The sequence below is a fragment of the Dermacentor andersoni genome, chromosome 1, assembly GCF_023375885.2.
Source record: "Dermacentor andersoni chromosome 1, qqDerAnde1_hic_scaffold, whole genome shotgun sequence".
Lineage (NCBI taxonomy): Eukaryota > Metazoa > Arthropoda > Arachnida > Ixodida > Ixodidae > Dermacentor > Dermacentor andersoni.
Window position 1 is genome coordinate 249,456,862 of NC_092814.1, and position 15,020 is coordinate 249,471,881.

Sequence of the window (15,020 nt, forward strand, 5' to 3'; positions counted from 1 at the left end):
AAAGGATTTCCACCAATGTTCGCGCAGCAGCTGGAAGCCATACACACCGCGGTTGTGAAGCTGAAGCTGCCGCAAAAGCAAGTGCAGATTTCGGACTATTTCGGCGTGCCTAACCCTTGACACGGTCATTGGCGCTTGAAATAAAGTTTGTTTTTCACAGCCTACTTTCTACATCATCTATTCTTTAGAGCAAGTAGCGAATTTGAGTTTGAAGCTGCAAAGGTATGTTCAGCATATTTTTTTAATAACTGCAGTCCAGATATAGCGATCATCGGTTATAATGATCATATTTTTCGTTTTTCTCAATATCTTCATAAGTGGACTGCACTGTACTACGGAAGCACCCAGTTTCGCACAGGTGCCCAGTATTAACATTTCCGAAACTTCAGAATTCTGAAAATTATATGTTAAGCGTCCACCCCCTCCTAAGCGCCAGCATCAGCCGAAATATTCCTCATTGCAGTCACTACAAGACTGCTAAGGAGTGATGAGGGGGATATTCGGTTCTTTGCAGTGGAAAGGGAAAGACCGTGCTCATCGAAAAGTCATTCATGGTCATTCCTAATTCTTGTGCCCTTTGTCTTCGTTTCTACCGCAGTCGTGGCATAGTGTACAGGGCGTCCGCCACGGCTTCGGTAGGTGGACAGTTCGAAACCCACCGCCGGCACCCACCGATTAAAAAAAAAAAAAAAAAAAAAGATGGGTACAGGCGCTCCCGAACCCGGCGCCCGGTAGTGTTTGGGGTGTACCGCCTGGGGAGTGCACCCGGCTACAGGTTTCCCTAGTTTCGACATGCAACCCTGAAGGGTGAATACGTTCTCTGGCCGTAATGCGGACACTGCTGCATTAATCAATATTGTCTTCGTTTCTACAGCAAATGTACTATTAACTTCATCTAAAAATAGTTGGATGACAACTGAAAAATGTCTCGAGTGGTTCAAATGCACTTGGGGTCCCAACACTAACAATATTCACCGGTTACTCGTCATCGACGAAAACGAAAGCTGTTGTCGACATAGCAGAAGCCACCAGTACCAACATTGCATATATATATATATATATATATATATACATACAGGGTGTCCCAACTAACTTGGACCAAGATTTTAAAGGTACCCAAGAACTCAAGAGAAGTCATACCGACTGCATAGTAGCCATAGTCGTATGTACTTATGGCCAGCATTTTTTTCATCACGAAGTATTAATTACTTTTAATTAGTGAACTTTTTTATTATTGCTTGAATCGCAAACATATCTATTACAAAGTCGTAGGGCACCTTAAATAACCTCAGTCAGTACGATTTCTCTAGAGCTCTCGGGTATTTTTTAAATCTTGGTCCAAGTTAGCTGGGACACCCTGTATATATATACATGTGTGTGTGTGTGTGTCTGTAGAGTAAGTTGTTCAAGAACTCCCTCCGCATGTCATGGGCTGAGTTCATGAGGAAGGGAGAGAAGACTCCTAAAGGGAACCTCCGGAAGCCTTTGCACCAAGACGTGCTGAACTTTGTGTCGACGGGTTGGGCTGCTGTGTCTGAACAGATGGCCGCGGGATCCTTCAAGGGGTGGTGGATCATTTTCGCCTTTGATGGTATTTAGGATGGGCACTTGCATAACCAACTTGCAGGCACTGGACAGTCTGCGGTCTGTTCAAGTTGCTTGAGTGTCAGTGACGAATGCATTGTTGACCTCCTATTCGGCACCAACTCGGCAGAGTCGTTCGCTGGGTTCAGTGACGATGAGTAGGTGCTAGTGTACCCCATCATTTACCATTTGAAAATAAACATGCTTCGATTCCGTAGCCACCGTAGCCCTGCCCCGAAGCTTATTCATTGGCCGGCATCTTGGATTTTTACTGCTTCGACCGGACAAGCGCCCATATCAAGATTAACCCAATATTCAGTGAAAGTGGGGTGGGTGCTTCCGTTATATTTTACGGTAGTAGTTAAGAACTAGCCTCGAACCACGTAAAGCTTAAGGTCAGATCATGCGCTTGCTTGCTAGCGTGCACTCACTCCTGGCTGCTCCTGGTTTGACGTCTTGGCAGACTTCGCTTCATGTTGAGCTATTAATAGCTCTTCAATATGTGCAAGTCGGATGTGGCTACTATCTGTCGGTCAAGCTGTTGCAGGACAAAGCCGGTCCGCACCACGTAACACGGCTAGACTGGAGTATACGAGTGCGAGCAGGCACTCGAGCCCCTTCGGGCACAAAGCAAATGTGCATATGCACTGCAGTTGTATGAAGCTGCGGCCTGCTACATAGCATAGATACCACGGCTGCTGCGGGGTGCCGTGACAAGTGCACTGACTGAACACACTGTGGGTCGCTGAGGAAACATAGTTTGCCACGTCATAGGTGCAAAAATTGGAAATAGTGGCACCTACGTGAACATCCAAAATCAAATTTGAACTGTGCACCAAGGTGATGTGCAGTAGGTGGAGCATTGTGGGCATGTGCTGCTTCACTGTAGCCGGCACAGGGCAAGTCAAGTGGCAGCACCGCCAACAGGATGTTTGATTGCCAATCACACCGCTTCTGCTGAATGCATTGAAGTACTTTTTGCAGCAAAGTATTTCTGAAATAGTGTATTTTAACTTCAAATGCATTCCTCGACTTTGATAAAAAGTGGATCAGGGCCCCTTTAAACCTTACCAACCAATAATCAATTGTTGTCTTGTTGCTGGTAGATTTAGTTATTGACTATTGGAGTAATTATAGTTAAACTCTCAGCAGTGAAAGCTCCCTTCAGTGAGTCTGATGCCTCTGTCACAGGGTCATACACTTTCACATTGATTCCAGCAATTTAAATATTATTTGCTGTCCAGTGAAGTTCAGTGTTGAATCTGAGCTACTCACAATTAGAGGGGGGGTTGGGGGGGGTGGGCGCTTTACCTGTGAATGCCAGTGGAAGCAGTGGCCATACTCTGTGCTAGTGCAAAATATAGAACACATTGAAAGTCATTCCTTGCCATGCTGGGTGCTGGCAGACTTGCTCCAGATGAGGTGGTGATCTGTACTCGCGCCTTCTATACAGGCTTGGACTGACCTGAATGCCCATTTTTTGCCCAGCCTGTAGGCTTGGCTTGAGCCATCTGAGCCTCCTTAACTTGAATTTAGGAAGGGCCCGTGCTGAAGCACCTTTGTCTAAGTAAGGCCTGGTCATGTACTAAATCAACATTAGAGCAAGGACAAAGTTTTCTAGCAAGGTTACTTGCATGCAGAGAACCATGAAATTGGTTAGAGGAATATCCCATCATTAGCTCCTTTGTGCTTCATTGAAGTTCCAGGGTTACAGTCAAGCTTCATTATAAAGAAATTAGTTGTAAATAACTAATGGATATGACAATGTAACCATAATTCCGCTTGAAATTCTCATACAAGAAATGTGCACCTAAAATCTAGAAGCAGTACAAGCATAGATAAAGCAGAATGGTTAGCTCTGCTGCTGCGTATGGAACTGGTTTTCTCACTGGCTTTGCTTGCAGTGTGCAGCGGAGCTGTTGGGGCTCTATTTGGTGTGCCCATTTGTTGCTTTTTAAAATTTTTCTGCTTTATTTTTATGTACTGCTTCAGTATTCAAAAGTTGCCTCACTTGGCTTCATTTCAAAGTGTATGGGTAAAAGAGGTGCTGGAAACATTAACTTTTCCTGTGGTAGAAAAAGAATTAATCTTTATTTCTTTTTTTTTTACCATATTGCATATCTGTAAAGCAGGGCAGTTGGTGCATTGTTTTGTTGCCAGTGGCTAATGCACTGTGTTACATGTGCAGATGGTGCAATAGAGGTGATAGATGGAGACCAGTCTGTGGACCAGTCATCCAATGGAGGGGCTTCAGCAAACAGCTACCATCGACGGCGTTACCAGTCCTAGCTGCATGGGAAGAGCTGTGACAGCTGAGGGGAAACGCACCCAGAAAGCCTCTGGAGGAAGAACTCGTGCACCACCTGTTCTCTTGCTGTCCATCTCTGCAGTTTTCTTCTCCATAACCACAAGCTCAACATTGCTTGCCTTGATTTTCACGACATGGGGCCATGGAGTGATCTTGAGGCCCCAGATGGTGGGCATGCTTGCTGTTGGGCAGATGGTCTTATTTAATAAGTTTTGCCTTACTACAACTTCTTTTCTCCCAGTGAGGTCAAATGAATGGATTATATGACAATTGTCTTTAGGGATTTGCCCAGTAGTAAATGTTGGAATTCCATATACTGATTGCAGTGTGCAGTATAATATGCTGCAAGGGCTATGGCAGTGTCCCCGGGAAGAAGATAGTTGGAGAAAAATTCTCCCATGTCAGTTCTGTGTGTGCAGGCCATGGTCTTCCTGTAGTTCTTTGCAGCCGTGTTGTGCAAAGTGGGGTTGCATTACTTCTGCCTCATAAATGCAGCTCCTGGCATTGGCTTTTTATTGGCTTTCTTAAAACAGTTAACATTGGTGGGAAAGCACACATTAGTGAAAGCGAACAGGTGCCAGTGAAAACTGTAAAGTTATGTGCAAGGCTTCTCATTGCTGAGAGACACCTGTTGTGTTGAAGCCTATATAAATTTTTATGTTTTATTATTTGTGACATCTGAAGCTGCAGCACTGCGTGAGTTTTATGCCATTTTAGTTCTCTTGATTTTACACATGTGGACAGGCTTGTGGAAGAGTGCATCTAGTTGTGTGTTTAGGCAGTTGTCTTTATTGAATGCTTTCTTTTTTTCTGAAGGCGGCGGATGTATCTAAAATATGGTGAAGAAAAAGAAAGTGCATGAGAGAAAAGAATAGAATTGTGCTAATTGTGCAAGGTAAATTATTGTCCTTGTTATCTCTTCATAACTCAAGGGATCTGTTGTGAAGAGAGTTATCAAGAATGGACAGGCTTAGTGGTGGGCTTTTATTCAGGCCAACAGCTGAATGAATTTTTCAGGCATTTTAATTTTGGCCTCTCTATGACAACTTTTAGCCAACTAGCATCACTGAAAGTATGGGGAAAGCAGTGAGGATGAAAAGCCTGCTTTTAGCAGTGAATAGAGCTTGTGGAGCTGTATGCTCATTGTATGGAGCTGAAATTTGCATGCCTTTAGCTTTTTTGGCAGATTTTGTGATAATTGAAGTAGACTTCTTTGAGGTTTTACAAGTGGCTGTGGCAGAAGGAGCAAGATATGGTGCAGGCCATTGAGGCGGCTTGTTCAGTCTGAGTGCAGAGGTCAGGCCCGAGGCACATGGAACCTAGTCATGCTGCATGCAAGACATCCTAGTACAGGAATTGTCTTTTTTTTTTTAATAGGATCTGCAATTGCATATGTGTGCACCATCTGTCTCCGATTGTTAGTTGGCCCTACTGACTCTGTTCTTATACTGTCGTTTGTCTGTATTCTGTTCATTTCAACTTCTCATGTACAAGGGGTTCATTTCTTGTGCTTTTATCATCCTTGTTGTTATACACAAGACTGCTCCGAAGTGTTTGTGGCAGTGCAAAGGCATTTGTTATGAGTGTGCAAAACTTTTGTGATGTGTGATTTTGGAGGAGGGATTTTTTTTTTACATTGTTTGGTTAGCCATTCAGGATTGTCTGTAATTGCTACAGAGCACTGAACACAGAATTGTGGAAGTGGGCTGTGTTGTGATTGAGGATTGCAATTTCGGTAAGGCACCAGCACAGTAGCCAAGCCTTGGGCTTGTATCCATTGCTGAACATGGGCTTGACCCCCCAGGAACCTTTTGCGTGGGTGGGCAGACAATTTGGCTCAGCTGCTGCTTGTCAGTTAAAAGAGAAATGTGTGAATGTGTATGTTTGTTTCATGTGTAGTTGAGTGACAGAGCAAGGTCGATAGCTGTTGAACCAGGTCACTGACAGGCTTGCCAACTAGCTGCAGGGTCTGGGGCACACCCCACAGGTGATGCAGTCTTTCTGTTCTTCCTGCTCGTCTGATCGGGTAGGATTAGCCGCCATGTCTGTACATATATATACGCAATAGTCTTACTTCCTCTAGAGTCCCACTAATATGCTCTGTACTGATGGACAAGCCCCTTTTTTTAGGTTTTTGAAGGACAGGTGGTGAAAAGTGTTTTTGCCTTTTTGAGACGACGTTGTATAAAGAACAGAAAAAAAAAACACATTGTACATTTTGATTTTTACTGTGACGCCCATTGGGGAGAGAGTTCTTTTGTGTGTGCATGTGTGTGCATGTGTTTCCTCTGGGGAGATATTTCCCTTGCGTTGGCCTTCACTGGAGCAGCCTTCGCAAGCTGCTCTTGCACCATAGGCGTCGTGTTATTGTTTTCCTCGTTTTTGCGCATTTTATGTTGGTTTTTACTTTTGTTCAACAAAAACCAAGGGAAAATAAATTAGAAAAATTCACTGAACTATGGGTGCTCATGTACATTACTTATTTATAATTGGAAGGAACAGTGGGGATGTGCATGAAGTTGGCACATTCACTGCTTTATGGGTTGCGTCGGGCATGGCTGCTGCGCAGTAGCAAATGCCGGCCTATAACCGTGGGCAGCTTTCTGGCTATGCAGCCAAAGCTGCATAACCCAATTGCACGTGCAAGTGCTGTATGTATTATTTTTGCTTTCAACATAATACAAAGTCTTGTTTCATTTTATCACTTTTAAGGTTTGTGGAACCGTTGCGTATAAGTGGCCACATAAAGATATAGAAAAACCTGTGCATTCAAAGACGAAAGCCCGAGGTGGGGTGTGTAAAACTGAAATTGAACCGAAAACCGGAGCTGAAACATTTTCGGCGGAACGGTAACCAAACCGAACCGATATTTTTCCACCAACTTGGAAACCAGCTTGAACCAAAACGTTTTGGAGGGACTGTTCCGAACTGGTTTGACCGGAGCTTCAGCACTGAGTGGTCGTTGCTGAAATTTGAGCGCAGACATCCTTTGCGTCTATATTCGGCACTGTGTCTTACTTGTTGCCTCGGAAACAGTCGTGTGGCTTGCCACAGTAATCTCACTGGCTCACTGAATTGTACGCATGGTTGCCTCAGCTGTACACTGCGCATGGTTGGCGTGCACTGATCTAGACAGAGCATCATCGATGCTTTCTTGTGGTCAGCATATAATTGTGCTACTTGTGCTCAGGATATTTGTGTTCAGGCACAGTAGTGCACTGGTTACGCTTTGATTTTCATGTTGCAGTTTGTGCTATAGTTCCAGTTCCTGTATGCTGCGGCTTCTGCAGTGTAATCACACTTTGGACTTTGTGGAAATTCTCCATGGCAAAGCAGATATTGACAACTTAATAAAGAGGGAATGCAGACTGTTTTGCGGTGCTCGGCTGGCACTGGTGTTTCAGTGACCACTCTCTAATTATTACAAATATGGGATTTGAGACAATATTACATTTTGCAGGACAAGATTAGCAACAAGGGCAGACAAGAAAACTCCATTGGATTCTTTAGCAGCCTAGCTAAGATTCAGTAATTAAATTTTTGTTAACAGTGGGCCGCCAATGGCACTTGGTTTTAGCTAATGGCAAGCTCGTAATTTGGTTTGTAAATGGTTCAATAGCCATTATATAAAGGGCCACTCACCAGGCCACTCACCACCAGCAAATTTCGGTTACATGCTGGAAGTTACATGCCCTCTAGGGAGTGTTCTACCGCAAGAATTTTTCAAATTGGTTCATTAAGCCGAGATAGAAATCATTCAGTGCCGCGAACCCATGATTTCAGGATGCGAGCGTAACCACCAACATAGACTCTCCACTTGCCCCCGTCTAGCCGCCGCAAGCGAAATTTCTGCGTTCTCCCATACCGGAGCAGGGTGGGTCGCGTGATGCATACGTCATGGGCCCCCTCCCCCCACTTTTTTTTTTTTTTTTTTTTTTATGGGAAACATTTATATGCCTACCCAACGAGAAAACCCGACCGGCCGACCCTCACGTAAGACTATCGCTTTCAAGATAGGGTCCGCAGCAGCGTGCGAATTTACCTTCGTGCTACCTCTCGCTTCAAGGCGAACTAAGCGCCGAGAACACGGCTTACACGAAGCTATAAGCACTCTGTGCGCTGTGTCCCCCATCGCAGAACGCTTTCAAGATGGGGCTCGCGAACAAGCGGCGAGAACACAGGGCTGTGCCATACGCAGCCGCCTATGGGCGTATGGTTGATAATGGTTCGAGGCGGATGGATAAAGCGCCAAAGAGCGATATCGGAGCGTCATCAGCGCACCTGGCGCCCCCACCTGCAGTAGTTTGCTACGCCTCGTCAATTAACCTTACGCCACCGTCCGCAGCAGTCCGTGTCGCCGCAGCGTTGCCGTTTATACTAGTCGGATCAGGTTTCATAACATTGGTAATGACACCGGGCTGCGTGGAGATGAGCAAGTGGCACTGTGCTTACGCATACTTGGACAACTCTCGGCCAGAGGAGTTGCTGCGTTAATTTTTTTTTATCTCTTTTTTTTGCTGCGCGGCGCACTTCCGCAGATGGTGTCGCGCACGAGCTGCAATTGTGTTTGTCTCGTTTTGCTCGCTGTGCACAACACTTGACTGGCGGCATGAGTCGGTGCTACATAAACACTGATCGACGCAAGTAGTTCACAAAGCATGATCGCGCTCTGTAACGCTAGAAAAGGACGTAGTTTCGCTCTGTGCGCGTGCGATTGCACGACATGGGAACAAGCAGACGAAACGTAAGTACATATCTCTTGCTACGGTACGAAGTAAAACAAAAACACGCAGACATTCAGTTTGTAGGTTTTATTATTTCCCTAAACTTCAATTCATCTAATGGAGCAACAGATCAAACAAATTACTGCTGTTGCCTTGAATATTTCTCGAAGTCGCGTGTCACTGTGAGTGACGCCACATCACGGCGAACTGCGTAGCCCCACGTGGTCCCACTTTATGAGATTGACGTCGACTGCGGCGACTGGGAGCGCGGTGCCCGCGAGAAGGGTGCAGGACGTTTGGTTTGAAATAGCGTGTACTAGACAATTACTCTTTAGTTTGACATTTCAGCGGTGTAATACTTTACAGGCACGATCATTGGCGCGCATTGTATGCACCGCGCTTGTCAGTTCTAAATAGCCAGACCTGGTGAGGAGTCCTTTACCAGCTGTTTTGAAAACTGCAAATATTTTTTTCCATTATAAATATATTTTATGATATGCAAAACGGGATATCCTCAGTTTTGGGTCTTATTTATTTATTTATTTTTTATTTATTTATTTATTTCAAGATTACTGCCAGCGTCTGGTTAGAGGCCTTAAGCAGGAGTGGTTACATACATGACGAACAAGACTTTGAGTACAAGGTGTGAAGCGTGAGCAAAATGAAATAGCACTGAATTCGAAAATATAAGCAGCGTGTCATTTGCGAAAACGTAGCAATTAGCGCTAACAATGTGAAATTATTCCAGAAGAAAATGTAAACTGCTCTTAGCGCCAAGTTGACAAACACTTAAGAGACAGAAAAACTAAACTAGAAGAATATATGTATACCACGCGTGGCAAACGATTACAGAACATACATCCTGTCAGACAAATATAATGTAGTAGTGTGTAAAAATGTGTAGCAGTGGCAGAAGCATCAGAAAGCATGTGCGTTGAATTATGTGGAAGGACAGGCCGAAAAGAAAAGAAAAAAGAAAAGGAGGGCAGGGATGTACCCCGGTCATTTATACAATTTCTTTAAGCAGCTTTAAGAATTATTCAATGGTGTCGCAGGCAACCACCGCAGCAGGAAGTACATTCCATTCCCTAATGGTTCGGGGAAAATATGAATTTCTAAAGGCTTCTGTTGTGCAGTAGTAATCTTTAAGCTGCTTAGCGCGGCTAGACCGAGTTGATCGACGAGCGAGAGGCTCGGTATACGTGTCCTTGTCGATGCCCAATTTTCCGTGATAGACCAGATACATGTACTTTAATCGTTCTTTATATCGCCGTTTTTGCAGGGTAACTAGTTCTGCTGTTTCGAGCATAGCACTTGGTGATGCATACCGGCTGAAGGAATTGAATACAAATCTTATCGCCTTTCTCTGAATTTTTTCCACCTTTTTTAGGTTAATATCGCTATGTGGATCCCAGACGACGGACCCATACTCAAGAATCGGGCGGACGAAAGTTTTGTAAGCTAGTAGCTTTATCTCATGGGGTGAATTTCTTAAGCAACGCCTCAAGTAACCAAGCTTCTGCATGGCTTTCTTTTCTGTGTATGACACGTGCTCATTCCACTTTAAATCCGAGCTGATAACTACACCCAAATATTTATAGCTTGTCACGCGGTCTAAAATTTGCCCATCGATCGAATACTGATTGTTTAAAGGGTGTCGTTTCCGCGTCACGGTCATCGCTACAGTTTTTTTCGCATTGATTTTCATTTGCCATGTGCTGCACCATGATCGCACTGTAGACAGCGAGGTATTTAACAGCGATTGGTCAGCGGGACTACGGATTTCTTTATATAAAACGCAATCGTCAGCAAACAATCTTATTTTAACTGGCAATTCCTGTGCAATATCATTGATGAAAATTAAGAAAAATAAGGGCCCAAGCACTGATCCCTGTGGGATTCCGGATAGTGCAGGTCTTGAACGTGAATGTGTTCCGTCTATGTTTACAGTTTGCCGTCTCGAAGTAAGGTATGCTTGAATCCAAGAAAGAAGGGACTCATTTTTAAGTGTAGGTTTCAATTTTATCATGAGTTTGGTGTGTGATACCCGGTCAAATGCTTTCTCGAAATCTAAAAAAATAATATCAATTTGCCCTTGCTCATCCAGAATAGCTGCGAAATCATGAATGGTTTCTAAAAGCTGAGTAGTAGTTGAAAGCCCTTTACGAAATCCATGCTGCCTGGGGTCGAGAAAACCATGAAGCTCAAGAAAAGCTGTTAGATGTTTAAATATAATGTGTTCAAGAAGTTTGGAACATGTGCAAAGTATAGAAATGGGTCGATAGGAAGAAAGCAGCGATGAGTCTCCTCCTTTTGGCACTGGAACAATCTTTCCAAACTTCCAGTCATGAGGCAACTCGGATAGTTGTAACGACTTATTAAAAATCACACATAAGAATTAAGAGAACTTGCACGATAAAGTAGAGCACGCAGAATTAATTCTGAATGATCAAAGTCAGTCGTAAGCTATAAGTCGTTTTAGGCCATTTTGAAGCAAAGTTATAGGCTGTCGAACTTAGTCATAAAAATGCCCACCTTGATACTTGAAAAGTGTCATGGTTGGAAAAGTACAAAGGTGCGCTTTTTTTATGATGAAGTTTGGTTCAAAATGTCATAAAACAATGAATTATAGCTTACGACACAACACTCGGAATCGATTCCGTGTGCTGTACTTCACTGTGCAAGTTGCTGTTAAAAACCTCATGTCCTTTGCTTGCGACCATGAACTTTGCGGTCTAAGTGATGGCAGTCCCACGTTTCTGCGCGGCCGGACCTACAGTAGTTGTTTAGACTTAGCTTTTGTTTCGCGATGCCTCACTCGCGGCGTCCATTGGTTCGCAGATACAGAAACACACGGAAGCGACCACATTCGTACCTACGTGAAGATAAAAGGCCTAACCAAATCCGTTCCATCAAATTTTAAACAATAGATTGGCCCGTGTTTAAATCACTTATGGAAGACGCATGCCACGAAGGCTTTTCGTGCACACTAGAATTTCAGATCGCCAAGGCTGTGCAGGATGCTATGCGTACATTTCGGCCATTGGAGAAATACACAGATTTTGATGCGGAAATACAGAGCCGCCGTGCAATTTGCCGGCGAGCGGAGCGACGGTACAGTCGGACTAAATCGGTCTATAACTTTAGAGAGGCCAGACGCATTCAAAAGAAAATACAGCGTCGCCTTGCTGTACTACAAAATCAACGCTGGAAATCCTTTTGTGAGTCTCTCGATCCGCGTAAATCTCTGTCCGTTGTCTGAAGAACAATCCGCGGACTTCGAACAGCTCCTCAACAGCGCCGTCCATTTAAACCTCTAGCCCTCTATCAAGGACGCCGAGAAGTCGACGTAGCCGAAGATTACTGCGCAAGAATCACGGCTCCGGCGTTCATGTATTCACCTTGCGCACCTATTCCTATTGTCCCCCCTTGCTCCCGGGATACTCGTATGGATGCTCCTTTCTCCATCGAAGAATTGGAGGCCGCACTTGCTGGGTGCAGGCGATCTTCGTCACCAGAACCCGATGGCATCACATACTCTGCGCTTGCAAACCTCAGTCAAGAGGCCAGAGATGCACTTATCGGACTATACAACGCATCATGGCGTGACGGCCTGGTTCCTACCACGTGGAAATCCAGTCTCCTTGTTCCATTCCTCAAGCCTGGCAAATCCCCATTGGAATTGTTATCTTACCGTCCAATAGCACTTGCCAGTTGTGTCGGCAAGGTAATGGAGAGAATGATCCTTACACGGTTAGAATGGTACTTGGAATTTTACAACGGCTATCCAGAGGTAATGGCTGGTTTTCGACGCGGACGCTCGTCAATAGATAGCGTTATCGACCTTGTAGCATACGTACAACACCAGAAACATCTGAAACGAATCACTGTGGCTATTTTCCTTGATCTTAAAGGTGCGTACGACAATGTAGACCATCCTGCAATTCTGGACGCCTTAGAAGCTGTAGGGATTGGTGGACACACCTTTCGCTGGATACGCAACTGTTTGAATGGAAGGTCTTTCTTTATTTTGACTGAAGACGGACCAGCGTCATCTAGCTATATACCAGTCGTTGTGTACCGCAAGGCGGAGTACTCAGCCTTACCCTTTTCAACCTGGTGCTCGTTGGTCTCGCTGATTCATTACCGCAAACCGTTGAGCTCTCCGTATATGCCGACGACATTTGCATATGGACCTCAGGCGTGACACGAGTACAAGTCCGCACACGACTTTAGAAAGCCTCAACGGCTGTGTCAACATACCTAGGAAGGCAACGCCTGGAGCTTTCAACTGAGAAATGTGTACTCGTTGCTTTTACTCGCAAAGCGACGGCCCCGTATGCTTTGCGGATTAATGACCAAACTATACAATATAGACGAAAGCATCGATTTCTTGGTGTCATCATTGATAGAGACTTCTCTTGGAGCCCTCACATCTCGTACATGACAAAGCGTTTGGCCGCCATTGGGGACCTTCTTGCGTTTCTCTGCGGGAAGTCCTGGGGCACAACAGTACCGTCAATGTTGCAACTACATAAAGCTCTCTTTTTGGGCTTCCTGCGTTACAGCTTACCTGTACTAGAAAATATTTGCGCTACAAATACCCGCAAACTCCTGAGTGTGCAAGCACAAGCACTCGGAACTTGTCTCGGTCTCCCAAAAGCTACATTATCGATCGCGACAGTGGCCATTGCCAGAGACGCTCCTTTGACAGTCTACATTGATACAGATGTCCTGAGAGCACACATCCGGCACCTGACTCGGATTCGCTCCCACCATCTTGCTTGCTTGCCAGCACAAAGGCCACATTCAACTTTTGCCAAAAGTATTCTAAGACATCAGTCCTACTTGCCATCACAATTTACGCCTACTACATGATTATCAGACCCGTTGTTGTGTCTGCACCGGCCGCAAGTGCAGTTGACAGTTACAGGCATCAGAAACAAAGCTGGAGCGCCGTTGCAAGCTTTGAAGCAAGCAACTTTGGAATACATTCACAACGTGCACAGATTGCGGCAACATGTCTACACAGATGGTTCGGTAAAACTCAACAGCTCTGCTGCTGCAGTCATCATCCCGGTAAAATCTGAAGAAATCAAATTAAAAACTTGTTAATTAAAATTGAAAACGCTTTGTTGACCTTTTTACGTGCAGTGGCCTATTAGAAATACTATAATGATCCCATTCCGTCCCTTTTAATGTTTTTTTCACGCTTCTATTTTTGTCACCGCTCTTCTTTCCGTATTTACTTCCCCTTTCCCTTCCCCTAGTGCAGGGTAGCAAACCGGAGGTTCTAACTCTGGTTAACCTCCCTGGCCTTTTCTCATTTGCATCTCTCTCTCTCCCCCAACCGACCGCCTGTGCCATAGTACCGAGGTCGTGCACGTCTCTCGAATGAAGCCCTTTACGCGGCGTTCCCCATCCTTTTAAACTGCGGCCAGGATGGCCGTACTGACACGCGGGGGAAATAAGTGTGGCCATTTATTATGCGCTTCTTCCTCACGTGTATGGTATCATTGCTATAATCATCATCATCATCATCATCATAAGTTTGGGTTTCACCGTTGGTGTGTGTTTCATGATCACCGTGGGCTGCGCTGGGTGTTCGCCGTGCCTTCGGGCTGAATAACGTCGCTAAATGTCACGTCATACTACGAAATTTCATCTTGATACCCTTAGTACGCAAACGGCAAACGTCTTAGTCCTCCGGAAAGCATTGAGAACTTCAGTTTGCACAAATCTGATAATTTTCTACCGCACTCCCAGTGCACCTGCAACTTTGAAATTTCTCCTGCGTAAGTTTCTCCTAAAATACACTTTGTGCAGGGGAACCTTTCCGGTTGATGCCTTAAAGGACACGAGTTCACAAACGGCAAATTGTGTAGTTCTTTGGAAAGCATTGAGAAGAGCCCCAGTTTGCATAAATTTAAATTTTTCTACGATGCCCCAATTATCTTGAGGGTAATTTTTTTATAGATACATCTACAATTTTGAAATCTCTCTAGTATATTGGTCCTAAAACGCACTTCGAGCAGGAAAATCTTGACTGCTTTTCTTCAGTCTTGAGGGAAACAGTTCAGAGAAAGCAGTTGACGCGGCGCATTTGATTAGGAAATGCAATGCCACAAAAGACATTCAGAGAAGGCGTCTTCCTCGAGGTCTCATCTCACCTGCTTATCCAGTTAGCCTCAGGACGGGGTCAGAGAAGGCGCCTTCCTCGAGGTCTCATCTCACCTGCTTATGCAGTTAGGACGGGGATTCATGGTACCAATTTCATTCACTGCTCTCTGATATCATGGAGTCGGGCACGGATGTCAATATTTCAACCTGAAATAAATGCTCCCGTTCATGCCACCACAACCCGAAACACAATTTATTCCAAAAAGGTTTCATATTGACATGCA

The 15,020-nt window shown here is 44.8% G+C and overlaps 1 protein-coding gene across 1 annotated transcript in view; it reads left to right on the forward strand.

Annotated features, from left to right (window-relative positions):
* The window catches only part of bsk (mitogen-activated protein kinase dJNK), an 84,731-nt gene extending 78,383 nt beyond the window's left edge, over positions 1-6,348 (forward strand). Inside the window, exon 12 of the mRNA XM_050195640.3 lies at positions 3,773-6,348. Coding sequence (XP_050051597.1) covers positions 3,773-3,873 — 101 coding nt within the window. The 3' untranslated portion in view covers positions 3,874-6,348. The remainder of the gene's footprint in view (positions 1-3,772) is intronic.
* Positions 6,349-15,020: the final 8,672 nt, after the last annotated feature.